The following is a 13,850-nucleotide window of genomic DNA, read 5'->3' as shown; positions in this document are numbered from 1 at the left end:
AAACTACTGATCCCTGACCAGATATTCTCTGTGTGGTGGGGATCTTCATCTGAACTTCCCTCCACCTTCCTAAAGGCCCAGACCTGCACTCCTGCCGCAGGGAGTCCCTGCATTGCCATATAAAGACAAAATGCCTGTCAGTGTCGCTCGTCATGTCACTTCCTTCCTCAGAGATTTGAATAGATGAGTTGAGCCTGTCACGCTGCGAACCACCAGCAGCCAGATCACGGACCTTCCTCAGAGATCACCAGCCTCCTCAACACACCTCTCAGGTAAAGCAAAATGATCATGTGGTGTCCCATTCAGGCAGGTGTTAACTGAAAGCACCATTGTGGGATTATTTGTGTGTTTGTGTGAAGCCAAGGTTGTAACGGTGTAAGGTCACATTCAGGCATCGTTTTTGATCACAGTGGTGACCTCTTGTCACACGTGGACGTTCTTCGCCTCGTCTTCATAACCTGGTGCTTGTGAAATCATCTAAAATCCTTTTGATGAAAAGTAATCGCAGCTGTGGCCTTCGGGTCAGGAAGGAGAAGTTGTTCCTCTGCAGTGAACTGACAAGGAAGTCTGTGGTTAGCTTCACATCAACTGCAGAAAACCTCATCGGCTGCAAGTTTGATATAGAGAAGGAGGAGCAGCCATTACAGCTCAGGAACTCAGTCTCCTCAGCAGCGAAGTGAAGCAGCTGCAGGTACAGAATGATAAACTGTATGTGAGCTTCTTTCTAGCTCTGCGTCTGATGGGAAAATAGACTGAGGGGCTCTGTTAGCTCAGAATCTCTGCAAACACTTTCAGAGTTTCTTCAATTCATGCAATACAACCAGGCTCAATATTCAAGTTTCCAGGTGTTTCAGGTGGACCAGCTAATGAGGCACCAGACCTGGGGAAGAGCGGTGTTCCCAGACCTCTCTCTCTTCACAAGTGCTCTTGTAGTGAGTTCCTGCTCCGCAACTGCAGCAGGGCATCTTTGTTCTAGAGTAGCAACAATCAAAGTCAACTTTATTGTCAAATATACTATACCTGCATGACATACAGCATTGATGAAATTCCAGTCCTCTCAAACCAGCGGTGCAAAACAGAACAAAACGAGGAAAACATCCTCCTTCCTCTTCATCTGCTACTGCAGCTGCTGGACTCCAGTCCACATGTGGTGCTTCTGTGTGGCCTGATGGCGTGTTAGACCTGTGCTCCTCATGTCTCCATGAAAGAATCTTTAAATCTTTAAGTTATTAGCGCCACTCATCCTCCAGGGTCGGTCACGTGTTCTTTAGTTCTTGTCTTCTCATCTGTGTGTTCAGGAAGTCGATTTCTTGGCTCCCATCGATCAATTCAAGCTTATACTTCAAGCTTGTTAATCTGGTGAATGAACCATTTCATTTTTTTGACTATGTAGTTCTGTAGTCTATCTCTGGTCGATCGATACCCTCCACCTCTGGTCAATCAATACCCTCCACCTCTGGTCAATCGATACCCTCCACCTCTGGTCGATCGATACCCTCCATCTCTAGTTGAACTGACCCATCTCAGCTCGCAGTCATGGAAATGTGCAGGTCCACCCTGAAGGTGCGAAGGTCTCCAGCATGGGAGGAGCAAGGCGGAGCTGCCTCTCAACGTGCTGTCAGAGGCAGCTCGCTGGCTGGCTGCCAGGCGACCCATCAGACACCCCTGTCAGCCACGCCGCCATCAGCTGTGCCCCCCCTCCCACTACTGGTTCACTAGTTGGGACATAAAGATTTTTCATCTTTGCATCATCAAGGTCTGTGGTTCTGAGCTTGTGTGACTATGACCAACAGGCTCAGCTGGTTCTTTAGTCTATGAGGAGCGCAGCCTAGAATCGGAGTGCTGCAGTCAGCTCCAGGTCCAGCTACAGGTCTGAGGGACTTGATCAGCCATTAGAGCAACAGCAGAAATGTGTCTGTCTGTGACAGGAAGTGCAGCAGAAGCAGGAAGTTGAACGCTGGCAGAAGTGAGAACTGTTTGCACCATGTATGAAATCAGGAGCCACTTCCTCCTTCTCTCCCCAGTTCGCCCTCATCGTTGGCTTCTGTCTGACGGCTGTTGTTCTCTGTTCTGTTTGGCTGCAGAACCCAACATGGACGCTACCACACCGATCTCTGCGGACGACCTTGACGAACTCCGAGAAGCTTTTGCTAAGATTGGTAAGTGGGGCTCCGCCCAGAGGAATCACAGGAGGAGTGCTGATTGAGCTCTTCAACACAAATCTGTAGGTTCCTCTCAGCTGATTTAAAGATCCAGATGGTCACACGTCCTGAGCTGCAACGATCCCTGGACCTTTTATTATTTCAGCTCCATGTGGAAGCAGAAATATTCCAATTCTAAAATTGGTTTTAACCTGAATGTGTTTATGCATAAAAGAGTAAAAGTTCCACAAACCCAGACGTAAATCCCCTGAACCTGATGACACGACGGAGTCCGTCCACTGAGAGCAGGCGGTGCAGAGGTGACCCACCACAAGTGGACCAAGGAACTCTAGATCAGAACCATGTATCTCATTGCAACACCTAACTTGATCAGCTGATGTGGTTGAATAGTGGAAGTCACGAGGTTAGATGAGAACATATTCAGGAGGTTCCATGTGACATCTGTGATACTGTTTCATGATTCAATGCTGAGGTCAGTGGCGGGGTGGCCGTTGGGACTACCGGGAGTTTTCCGGGTGGCCTGGCCCCTTGGTGGCCTGCCTGGCTGGCGAGGAAAAAAAACAACAACATTTTTTTTCCTTCCCCCTCAAGCCAGGCAGGCCAGCTAGCGACAGACAGCGCAGATAAAACAAAGGTCTCAATTCTATGGAGGCCTTTCATTCATCAATCTGCTCAGTCAGTGCTGCTGCTGCAGGCTCCAGTTTGTGTCGCACGAGCGAGCGACACGAGAGAGCTGCACTCACTCGGCTCACTCGCATGCTCGCCCCCTCCCCTCCTGTTTGTGGTATGATAGTCTGTCAGACAGATGCCACCATTTCACGCCATTTTGGCGGCGTGATGTGCGCGCCGGATGGCCAAAGTGGCCTGCTGGTATTAATTCCTCCCGGTCAGATTCGGAGTCCCACCCCGGCCCTGGCTCAGGTGGCTGTCTGGTCGTGTTTGGAGTCCAGAACCCGTGCTTAGTTTTGGGGAACAAACAACTATGTCCGAGTTCTAAGAGCTGTTGAAGGAATGTAGTGGTTTATTGGTTTTGTTCTAAGAGCCTTTTTAGCCCCCATACCAGGGTAGATCCTCAGAGCCGACTCAGAAGCATGAGATGGAGCTGCCTGCTGTAGATTCAAAAATGACTGATCACAACTTTCTGTGTTCCTGAAACACTTAAGAACATTGAGAACACACAGTCAAGAGCTGAGGGGACCTCACCCGTCTTCTTGACATAGGTGTTCCCCGCGAGGCGGTTCAAGCGGAGTGATGGTCGTCAAGTGCTGCACCTTTAACATTTAGAACATTTAGAATTTTATTACATTTCTAATGAAACGACCGCTCTCCCACACGCTCATGGACCTCATTCATTAAATTTTTGAAATCTGGTGTACTTAGCCCTGAGTTTAGCCTCGCAGACCGGCAGCAGAGCCTGGCATATAAGTCCTCCCTCCTTCTCTGGCAGTGTGGCTGTGATGATTATTAACTCTTTGCAGATGAAAACATTTCATGCATAAGGCTAAGCATTAAAATGAATCCTGAACTTTGACCTACCTGTTTTTGACCTCTGACCCTCCCTCTATCTGCAGATATCGACAACAATGGGTACATTAGCAAAGATGAGCTCACAGAGCTCTTCCGAGCTGCCAACCTGGCCCTGCCAGGCTACAAGGTCCGGGAGATCATCCAAGAGTTGACCAAGACCAGCAACCAGCTCACCTTTGAAGAGTTCACTCAGGTGGGTTCACAGATCAAAGGTGGCAGACAAACACATGCACACACACACACACACACACACACACACGCGCACGCACACACACAGTGTTTATGTCCACTGTAACATGGGAGAAGTTTGTGTTGTCAGATTGTTCATGGGTTGAAGAGCACTGAGGTGGCCAAGACCTTCAGGAGAGCCATCAACAAGAAGGAGGGGCTGTGTAGCATCGCAGGAACCTCAGAGCAGTCAGGGACACAGCACTCGTACTCAGGTCTGTCACACACACACACAAACACACACACTCACACACACATACACACCCTCTCTTTCTCTCTTTCACACACGTGTGTCCTGTAGTCTTCATTCACATGTTGCTGAACATGCCTGTGTAACTGTGGAACCAGAGTCTAGCGGGCGGCTGATGTGAACGTGGACCAGGGCCCATGCTGATGGTCTGGGGGTGTGGGGGTCTTGTGCCTGCAGAGGAGGAGAAGGTGGCCTTCGTGAACTGGATCAATAAGGCTCTGGAGAAGGACGCCGACTGCAAACATGTTCTGCCGGCGGATCCTGACACCAACGATCTGTTCAGCGCTGTTGGAGACGGAATCGTCCTCTGGTGCGTTGTGTTTCAGGCCGTCCTGGACAACGCCGTATAACATGAAAAGGACCAAAAAGGTCAAATCAGAGGTGACATCACCGTGAGGCTGGTGGTCAAGTGCAGGTGGCGAGTATGCAGGTGGACGCGTGCCCCCTGCTAATGCGACTTCTAAATTGCCCCCTGCTGGGCTGCTGTGGTGAGGTTTCTTCAAGGTTCGGGGTGTTTTTTATTCAAAGTGGTTAATCTCAGGTCAGGCTCCCTTATTTGAGGCAGCTTGATCCAAGGTGGGGTTTTTATCAAGTTTTTTAATTTACGGTGGGTTTATGTAGAACGGGTATAATCTAAGGTGCGTTTATTGAATACAGACATATTTATCTAAGATGGAGTTCATTCAATGCGGTTCTCATTTATTAAATATGGGTTTAAGCAGGGGTTTATGAAGTAAATGTGGGTTTATCTAAACTCAGGGTTTATGTAGTACAGGTGGGTTTATCTAAACTGGGTTTATGCGGTTAATGTGGGTTTATCTAAACTCAGGGTTTATGTAGTACAGGTGGGTTTATCTAAGCTGGGTTTATGCAGTTAATGTAGATTTATTTAAGTATGGTTTATCTAATAAATGTGGGTTTATCTAAGCTGGGGTTTATGCAGTAAACTTGGGTTTATCTAAGCTGGGTTTTTTTTAACTTTAATTTTTATTGAGATATTTTCTTTTGCATAGATGTTACATACACATCAAAACATACAACTACAAACATAAATCAATCAATAATAGTCACGATCAAAGCATTCGTCCATGTTCCATCCTCTCAAACGATGTCAGCTTGCATGGTTGGTCGCTGATGGAACACAGATGACGTCCATCTCTTCCATCTCTCGTTAAGTTGAGCCTCCTGGAGCCGTAGACCATGGATCATTTTTTCCTTTTAGTAAATGTCCTCTATAAGGTGGGTCCACTGGTCCTTTGTAGGGGGGTCGTCCTTTCCCCATTTCTTCGTGATGGCTTTTTTGGCTGCTGTCAATAGTACTTTTACCAAGTGTAGGTCTTCCGCTCTCACATTTTCTGCAGTTAAATTACATAAAGACAGGACCTTACAAGACACAGGAATTGGATATGCAAGAACTTTTATCAATGTGTTGTGTATTATTTGCCAAAATCGTCTGATTTTATCACATTCCCAAAAATATGCGAGTGGTCCACGTTCACGACTCCACAGCCTCTCCAACAGGGTGTGTTTTTGTTCAGCTGTTCACTCTTGATCTTGGTGAAACAAAAAATCGTATCAGATTTTTCCAAGAGAACTCCTCCAGATCCGAGAACTCGTGGACGTGTGGTGTATTGTCCACATATTTAGCCACTCTTCATCATTAATTTTTATCTGTAATTCTGATTCCAATTTTTGTTTTATATATTTAGTTGAATGTTTATTAGATATCAAACTTTTATATAATCTTGATAAAGTTCTACCTTTGGCCTCCTTGTACGTATTAATTATGATTTGAATCACAGCGTTCACTTCTCTGGAGGGATCCGTCTTTATCTTTTCCATATAGTGATCCCTCAGTTGTAGGAACCTACAGAATTTGTTTTTATCTAAATCATGTTTTTTTTTTAGATTTTGGAAACTCTCCAGCTGTCCGTCTTTCACGAACACACACATTGCTGTAACTCCCTTCACTGTCCACTTTTTAAGTCCTTTATCGTGTCTTGCTGGTTTAAAATTGCTGTCAATGCCACCCCCTTTAGGGAGCCGGTGTCTCCCTGGATCTTATATTTCTTTATTATGTTGAACCATACCTTCAGGGTAAACATCACAATTGGGCTTCCTTGGTTTTTAATCTGTTGGTATGTTTCTTCATCTCCTATAACACTCTCTATTGGGTACTCCCCGATTTGTTTTTCCATTTCTTTCCACTTTGCAGTAAAATCTGTGTTGCACCAACCAACAATAAACCTTCACTGGGCCGCACAAAAGTACATTTTCAAAGTTGGGAGTCCCAACCCTCCATCTTCTTTCGGTGGCTGGAGAGTCTCCAACCTTATTCTTGGTTTCCTCCCTCCCCAAACAAACCTTGATATTCATCTATTCCATCTCATAAATTGAGACTGGGGGACCCCTACTGGTAGAGATTGGAACAGGTATAAAAGCCTTGGCAAAACATTCATTCTAATTATCTGAATTTGTGAGCTTAAATCTAATGTCAATATGGACCATCTTTCAATGTCTTTTTGTATTTCCTGACTTCTCTTGCCACAGTTTGATTGAAATAATCTAGGTAGTGATTTGGTGATTATGACCCTCCAAATATTCAATTCTCTTAAGTTTCCAGGTGAAATTAAATAATTCCTGGATCTCTTTTGGTGGGTTGTAGTTAAGCGTTAATATCTGAGTCTTTGCAACATTTATTTTATACCTTGACAGGTTTCTGAATGTCTCCAGACGCTTCATCAATGTAGGTAGTGATTTGTTTGGGTGTTCAAGGTAGGTGATGATGTCATCCGCCAAGAGGCCTATTTTTTGCTCTCCATCGTTCACCATCACTCCTCTGGTCCTTGGTCCTGTCTAGTAGCCTGCACAAGTGGTTCTCCAAAGTTCCACCGCAGTGTTTGTAGTGTTCTTCTACAATTCTACTATTCTACAATTCTACAGTTTCATTTAGCAGACGCTTTTGTCCAAAGCGACGTACAACACAAGCAAGAATTTAGACCTAATTAAGGAAAAGTCCATAGGAAGCGCAAAAGTGCTTCAGTTGTGATTTGGTCACAGGTACTGCCATCTAGTGGCAGAAGAAGTGTCGCCCCCCCCCCCCTTTTTTTTTTTTTTTTTGACAGACATACCACATCACACAACCCAGTTAGTGCTACATAGTCACTAAGTGCTGGGTCTTGGACCCTCTGACTGATTCTACCCCAAAGAGGAGCAGAGTCAGGTTCAGTGCCTCGGTGCTCTCTGAACAATTGAGTCTTCAACTGTCTCTTAAAAGTAGAAAGGGACTCAGCAGAACGCACAGAGTTCGGTAGTTGGTTCCACCATTTGGGAACAGCAGAAGAGAATTCTAATGCTATCATGAGTCTGTCGTCCTCCTACAAATCCTGTTTGATCCTCTTCTATTATTTCTGATATAAAGGAGTTCAGTCTTTTAGAGATTATTTTTGTATAAATTTTATAATCTACATTTACTAAGGAAATTGGTGTGTAGCTGGCGCACTGCTCTTTGTCCTTCTGGCTGTAATTACTGCCTCGGCCCACGATGGGGATGTTTTGTTGTTTTGGAATTGAAAGAAGCAAGGAGCGGTGGAGTCAGCTCGTCTCCAAACATCTGACACCACTCAACTGGGTATCCATCGCTCCCTGGCATTTCATTGTTTGTCAATGTATTTATTGCCTCTCTCACCTCCTCATTTGTAATCTCAGCTGTTAATTTTCCATTTTGTATTCGTCCTGTTGAAGGTCCAGCTAACAACTCCAGGAATGCACTCATTTCATTCTCTTCTGCGGATGTAGGCTGTGTCTACAAATCTTGGTAGTATCTTTGGAAGATTTTTCCAATACCATCAGGGGTGGATACTGTCTCACCTGTGAGTGGATCTTTAATTTTGTAGATTTTATTAATTGCCTGTTGTTTTCTTATTCGCTTTGCCAATATTTTAGTGGCCTTTGAGCCTACTTCATGGTAACTCATCTGAAGGCATTTATTCTTTTTTTCAATTTTATCCAGTAGTACGTCATCTATTTTGGTTTTTGTTTCTTTAATTTGCTGACTTATCTTGGAGTCGTTACTACTTTGGTGTTTCTGTTCCAGTCCCCTTAGCTTCTCAGGATTCAGTCTCTCGGCTTCTTCTTTGACTCTTTTTCTGTATGCTGCTTCAGCTATCAGCTTTCCTCTGATGACTGCCTTCATGGCAACCCAAAAAATTGTTGGGTCCACAGCGTCATTGTTATTTTCCTCTATCTATCTTTTTATTTCCATTTTAACCTCCTGCCTTGTTTGATCATTGTTCATTCTTCCCAAATTGAGTCTCCACACTGTGTCGTCCTCTACCATCTAAATTTGTTGTTAAATAGAGTTGTGATCAGACACATCTGCAGCCCCTATTTTGCACTGCCTTACCATGTGATTATCCTCTACATTCATAAAGCAGTACTCTATCCTTGAGTGGGTCCCAAGTGCTGCCCAGTAAAGTGTGAAGTCTTGTTCCTGTGGATGGAGATTCCTCCAAACATCGATCATCGCCATCTCCTCCAAAGACACGTTTATGAATCTTGCCAAATGCTTTTTTGTGGGCCCTGACAACATTTAGATCTCCCCCACAAACCAGGACTCCTCCCATTTCTGATAGAATGACATCAAATACACATTTAAAAAATATTTGTCACTTTCTGGAGGTGCATATATATTTACCAATGTAACTAGTTCATTCTTCAGTCTTCCTTTGATAATGACATATCTTCCTTCTTTGTCCCTGCATTCCTTCTCGAGTTCAAATTTAATTGTATTTGATATCAGTATCACTACCCCTCCTCTACTTCCTTCTCTAAAAGTACTATGGTATAAGTTCCTATAGCCATATTTTCTAAGTTTATTGTGTTCTGATTGAGACAGGTGAGTCTCTTGAAGAAAGATTATGTGTGCCTTTTCTTTTTTAAGTTTTGTGATGACCTTCTGTCTTTTCATTGGATTATTTAACCCATTTACATTCAGCCACATTATTTTGATATGGTTAGTCATCTTAAGTGTTGTTATTCCTTGAAAGCAAACTCCCAAACATCTCTGAACCAAGCATTCATGAACAGTAAGTGAAACAACAGAAATCAGAACAGTGAGTGACTTCAAATGCTGGGGAGAATTATCTGTCCTCCCCGAGTCCCCGTTGGTGGGCAAGGGGAAAACCCTCATCTCTTCCATCAGCTTCCCGTCTCGTATCCTTCCCTTTCACACGCTGCCAATCGGGCGTCACTTGTTCCTTCCTCGTAGCCGCAGGTGTGCCGTCTTCTTCTGGTGGGTCCACTGTGTGTCCCCTCTCTCTCATATCCCGCTCAGCTTCTCTGGCGCTTTCGTACATTTTCACTCCGTCGCTCCAGTGTATCCATATTTTCATTAGCGGTGTCTGGAAACGGATCTTTTTTTCTTTGAGGACCTTTTTGATGTCCGCATATGACCTCCGTTTCTGGACGGCTTCAGCAGGATAGTCGTGATCAAAAAAGATTAGTTTGTTTTCCACTTGTACTTTTTCCCCCATGCCATCTTCAGGGTCACTTCTTTTGTCTCCAACTTCAGAAAGTTAACTATGATGGACCTGGGTGTAGCATTTGGGCCCGGTTTCTGTGGCTGCGATGCGCTCGTTGGGTATGTAGCTCCACTTCTTCAGGTAGCTGGAGCTCTGTTTTTAGCAGCCGCTCAATGTACTGACTGGTGGAGTTTTCTTCCATCTCTTTCTCCTCTGGGATGCCGAAGATTTGGATATTGTTTCTCCGTGATCTTCCCTCAAGGTCTCTTATCTTCTCTTGCGTCTGTCGAGTCTGCTCCAGCATTTCCATCATCACTTCTCCCGCGTCTGTTTTCCACTCCTCCAGCTCTGCTATGAGTACCTGGGTCTCAGCCTGAGCCTCCTTCTGTGTCTGTAGTTCATTAATATTATCTGTTAGTTTACGTTCAATTTCTTGCTGAAGAGTGCTTATTTCTTCTTTCATTTCTTCTTTCAGTTCGTGTCGTATCTCTTGTTTGAGGTCTTTTATGTCTTTACTGATTATGGGCGGCATGGCTCAGGGGTAGAGTGGCCGTCTAGCAACCAAAGGGTCGCTGGTTCGATCCTGGACCCCGGTGACCATGTCCATGTGTCCTTGAGCAAGATACTGAACCTGATGAGTAGGTTGGTACCTTGCATGGCAGCTCGACCATCAGTGTGTGAGTGAACAGGTGAATGAGACGACACTGTAAAGCGCTTTGAGTGCTGCTGAGGTAGAAAAGCGCTCTATAAAATTGTAGCCAACCCAGTTCGCAACGTCTCGTTGTGGTCTGCTCCGTCCATTTTCTTTGCTGTGTCATCCTCGTGTTCGCTTCCTTCACTTTCAGAGGTCTTTCTAGTTATTTCCACAGCTTTATCTTGTTTTTGTTTCGTAACTGTTCTTCGGTTGCCTCTTCCACCCGTAGTATGGTTTTTAATTATCGAGTTTTTTTCTTGGGTGGGTTGTAATTTTCAGACTTGGGAGAGTAGTTAACTATAAGTCTGCACTATCGGCCATCTTCCCGGAAGTCCTATCTAAGCTGGGTTTATGTAGTACGTGTGGGTTTGTCTAAAATGGGGTTTATCCAGTAAATGTGGGTTTATCTAAACTGGGTTTAAGCAGTAAATGTGGTTTTATATAAAACTGGGTTCACGTAGCAAATGTGGATTCATCCAAGCTGGGTTTATGCAGTAAATGTGGGTTTATCAAAGCTGGGGTTTATGCAGTAAATGTGGGTTTGTCTAAAATGGGGTTTATGCAGTTAATGTGGGTTTATCAAAGCTGGGGTTTATGCAGTAAATGTGGGTTTATCCAAGCTGGGGTTTATGCAGTAAATGTGGGTTTATCAAAGCTGGGGTTTATGCAGTAAATGTGGGTTTATCTAAGCTGGGTTTATGCAGTTAATGTGGGTTTATCCAAGCTGGGGTTTATGCAGTAAATGTGGGTTTATCCAAGCTGGGGTTTGTGCAGTAAATGTGGGTTTATCAAAGCTGGGGTTTATGCAGTAAATGTGGGTTTGTCTAAAATGGGGTTTATGCAGTTAATGTGGGTTTATCAAAGCTGGGGTTTATGCAGTAAATGTGGGTTTATCTAAGCTGGGTTTATGCAGTTAATGTGGGTTTATCCAAGCTGGGGTTTATGCAGTAAATGTGGGTTTATCTAAGCTGGGTTTATGCAGTAAATGTGGGTTTATCCAAGCTGGGGTTTATGCAGTAAATGTGGGTTTATCAAAGCTGGGGTTTATGCAGTAAATGTGGGTTTATCTAAGCTGGGTTTATGCAGTTAATGTGGGTTTATCCAAGCTGGGGTTTATGCAGTAAATGTGGGTTTATCTAAGCTGGGTTTATGCAGTTAATGTGGGTTTATCCAAGCTGGGGTTTATGCAGTTAATGTGGGTTTATCCAAGCTGGGGTTTATGCAGTAAATGTGGGTTTATCAAAGCTGGGGTTTATGCAGTAAATGTGGGTTTGTCTAAAATGGGGTTTATGCAGTTAATGTGGGTTTATCAAAGCTGGGGTTTATGCAGTTAATGTGGGTTTATCCAAGCTGGGGTTTGTGCAGTAAATGTGGGTTTATCTAAGCTGGGTTTATGCAGTTAATGTGGGTTTATCCAAGCTGGGGTTTATGCAGTAAATGTGGGTTTATCCAAACTGGGGTTTATGCAGTTAATGTGGGTTTATCAAAGCTGGGGTTTATGCAGTAAATGTGGGTTTGTCTAAAATGGGGTTTATGCAGTTAATGTGGGTTTATCAAAGCTGGGGTTTATGCAGTAAATGTGGGTTTATCTAAGCTGGGTTTATGCATTTAATGTGGGTTTATCCAAGCTGGCGTTTATGCAGTAAATGTGGGTTTATCAAAGCTGGGGTTTATGCAGTAAATGTGGATTCATCCAAGCTGGGTTTATGCAGTAAATGTGGGTTTATCAAAGCTGGGGTTTATGCAGTAAATGTGGGTTTATCAAAGCTGGGGTTTATGCAGTAAATGTGGGTTTATATAAAACTGGGTTTATGAAGCAAATGTGGATTCATCCAAGCTGGGGTTCATGCACGTAATGTGGGTTTATCTAAGCTGGGTTTATGCAGTAAATGTTGGTTTATCTAAGCTGGGTTTATGCAGTAAATGTTGGTTTATCCAAGCTGGGGTTTATGCAGTAAATGTGGATTTATCTAAACTGGGTTTACTGTGTGCTTCAGTTGTTTATGCCTGTGTTTCTGTCTCTCAGTAAGATGATCAACCTCTCTGTCCCCGACACCATCGATGAGAGGACCATCAACAACAAGAAGCTCACGCCCTTCACCATCCAGGTGAGACAGGAGGAGCCAGTGTGATGGAGTTTGACCTGTCTGCCATCTCACCGAGCCTCATGTTCTCTGGTCTAACAGGAGAACCTGAACTTGGCTCTTAATTCAGCTTCGGCCATCGGCTGCCACGTCGTGAACATCGGGGCTGAGGACCTGAAGGAGGGCAGGCAGCATCTGGTCCTGGGTCTGCTGTGGCAGGTCATCAAGATCGGACTGTTTGCTGACATTGAGCTCAGCAGGAACGAAGGTGAGTTCATGTCAGTGAATGTTTCCTGGATGTAAGCTCGTGAAGGGACAACTCTCACCCTCAGGATTTATTTCATGCTGAGTCAAGGAAACCAAGCAATGATTCACGATCAATGATCAGCACCAAGTCTGCGGACGTTGCGACTTATAAACGTATTTCGTTTAGGGTGCAAGAACCCTCTCGCCGCTGTTTTCACACACTTACTGCTCATCTGAGCTTGAAGGTTCAGGTTTGAGTTTCATGTTCAACCCTGCAGGCGTGGATGTGAGATCCCTCTCTCAGGATCCGAGTGCAACGAACGCATTGATCACGAGTTGAAAAAAAGACACGCGGAGTTGAAAACCAAAGGTGACCTCACAGCAGCAGTTCAGAGTACGATGCTGCGTGATCGGTGCTGCATGACAGCGTTGACGCGCACACCAGGTGTAACAGGAAGACATGAAAAAAGAAAACAAATAATAAACGACAACTTTAAAAACCCTCTGAGACATCCCAGTGAACATTGATAGACATTCAGCGAAACCAAAATGCCTTTCTTTTGTAGAGAAAATGAGAAGTAAATGTCTTTAGCATTTTAAATAAAAGCAAAGTCAAGTCAGGTTTATTTGTCTCACCAAACCCCAACCAAAGTTCTGACCTGACTCTGTCCAAGTAGAGCAGGTCCAGCACCTCCCTCCTTCAATGAACCTCCACCCAACAATTCTCCATCAGCAGCACATCCTGCAACAGCAGCCACCAGAACCTTCCTTTACCAGCAGGAAGGTGGAGCAGATCCAGGATCAGTGGGGACGGAGAGAGAGCAGGAGAGCAGGACAGAGACAAAGACAGAGAATGGAGGAAGACAGAGAGACAGAAGGAAAGAGAGGGACAGAGATAAAGAGAGAGAAAGGAGGAGAGGCTGATGGACAGAAACAAATACAGAGAATGGAGGAAGACAGAGAGACAGAAGGAGAGAGAGGGACAGAGATAAAGAGAGAGAAAGGAGGAGAGACTGATGGACAGAGACAAAGACAGAGAATGGAGGAAGACAGGGAGACAGAAGGAAAGAGAGGGACAGAGATAAAGAGAGAGAGAAAGGAAGAGAGACTGATGGACAGATGGAAAGACAGAGAATG

General features: G+C 44.6%; 1 protein-coding gene across 2 annotated transcripts in view; it reads left to right on the top strand.

The window, feature by feature from the left end:
- Positions 1–161: 161 nt before the first annotated feature.
- The window catches only part of lcp1 (lymphocyte cytosolic protein 1 (L-plastin)), a 25,203-nt gene continuing 11,514 nt past the window's right edge, over positions 162–13,850 (top strand). Inside the window, exons 1-7 of one of the 2 annotated variants that reach the window (XR_015118788.1) lie at positions 162–272; positions 2,085–2,159; positions 3,734–3,882; positions 4,009–4,132; positions 4,345–4,477; positions 12,410–12,491; positions 12,570–12,735. Coding sequence is in view for 1 of the 2 variants with exons in the window: in XM_086221056.1 (XP_086077182.1) it covers positions 2,093–2,159; positions 3,734–3,882; positions 4,009–4,132; positions 4,345–4,477; positions 12,410–12,491; positions 12,570–12,735 (721 nt within the window). In the remaining variant the exon portion in view is untranslated. The remainder of the gene's footprint in view (positions 273–2,084; positions 2,160–3,733; positions 3,883–4,008; positions 4,133–4,344; positions 4,478–12,409; positions 12,492–12,569; positions 12,736–13,850) is intronic. The other variant, XM_086221056.1, reaches the window with a different exon arrangement.

This window comes from Aulostomus chinensis, chromosome 12 (assembly GCF_037954235.1).
Source record: "Aulostomus chinensis isolate RoL2024-O1b breed Wild chromosome 12, RoL_Achi_v1.0, whole genome shotgun sequence".
NCBI lineage: Eukaryota > Metazoa > Chordata > Actinopteri > Syngnathiformes > Aulostomidae > Aulostomus > Aulostomus chinensis.
This window is presented reverse-complemented; position numbering and strand designations above follow the sequence as displayed.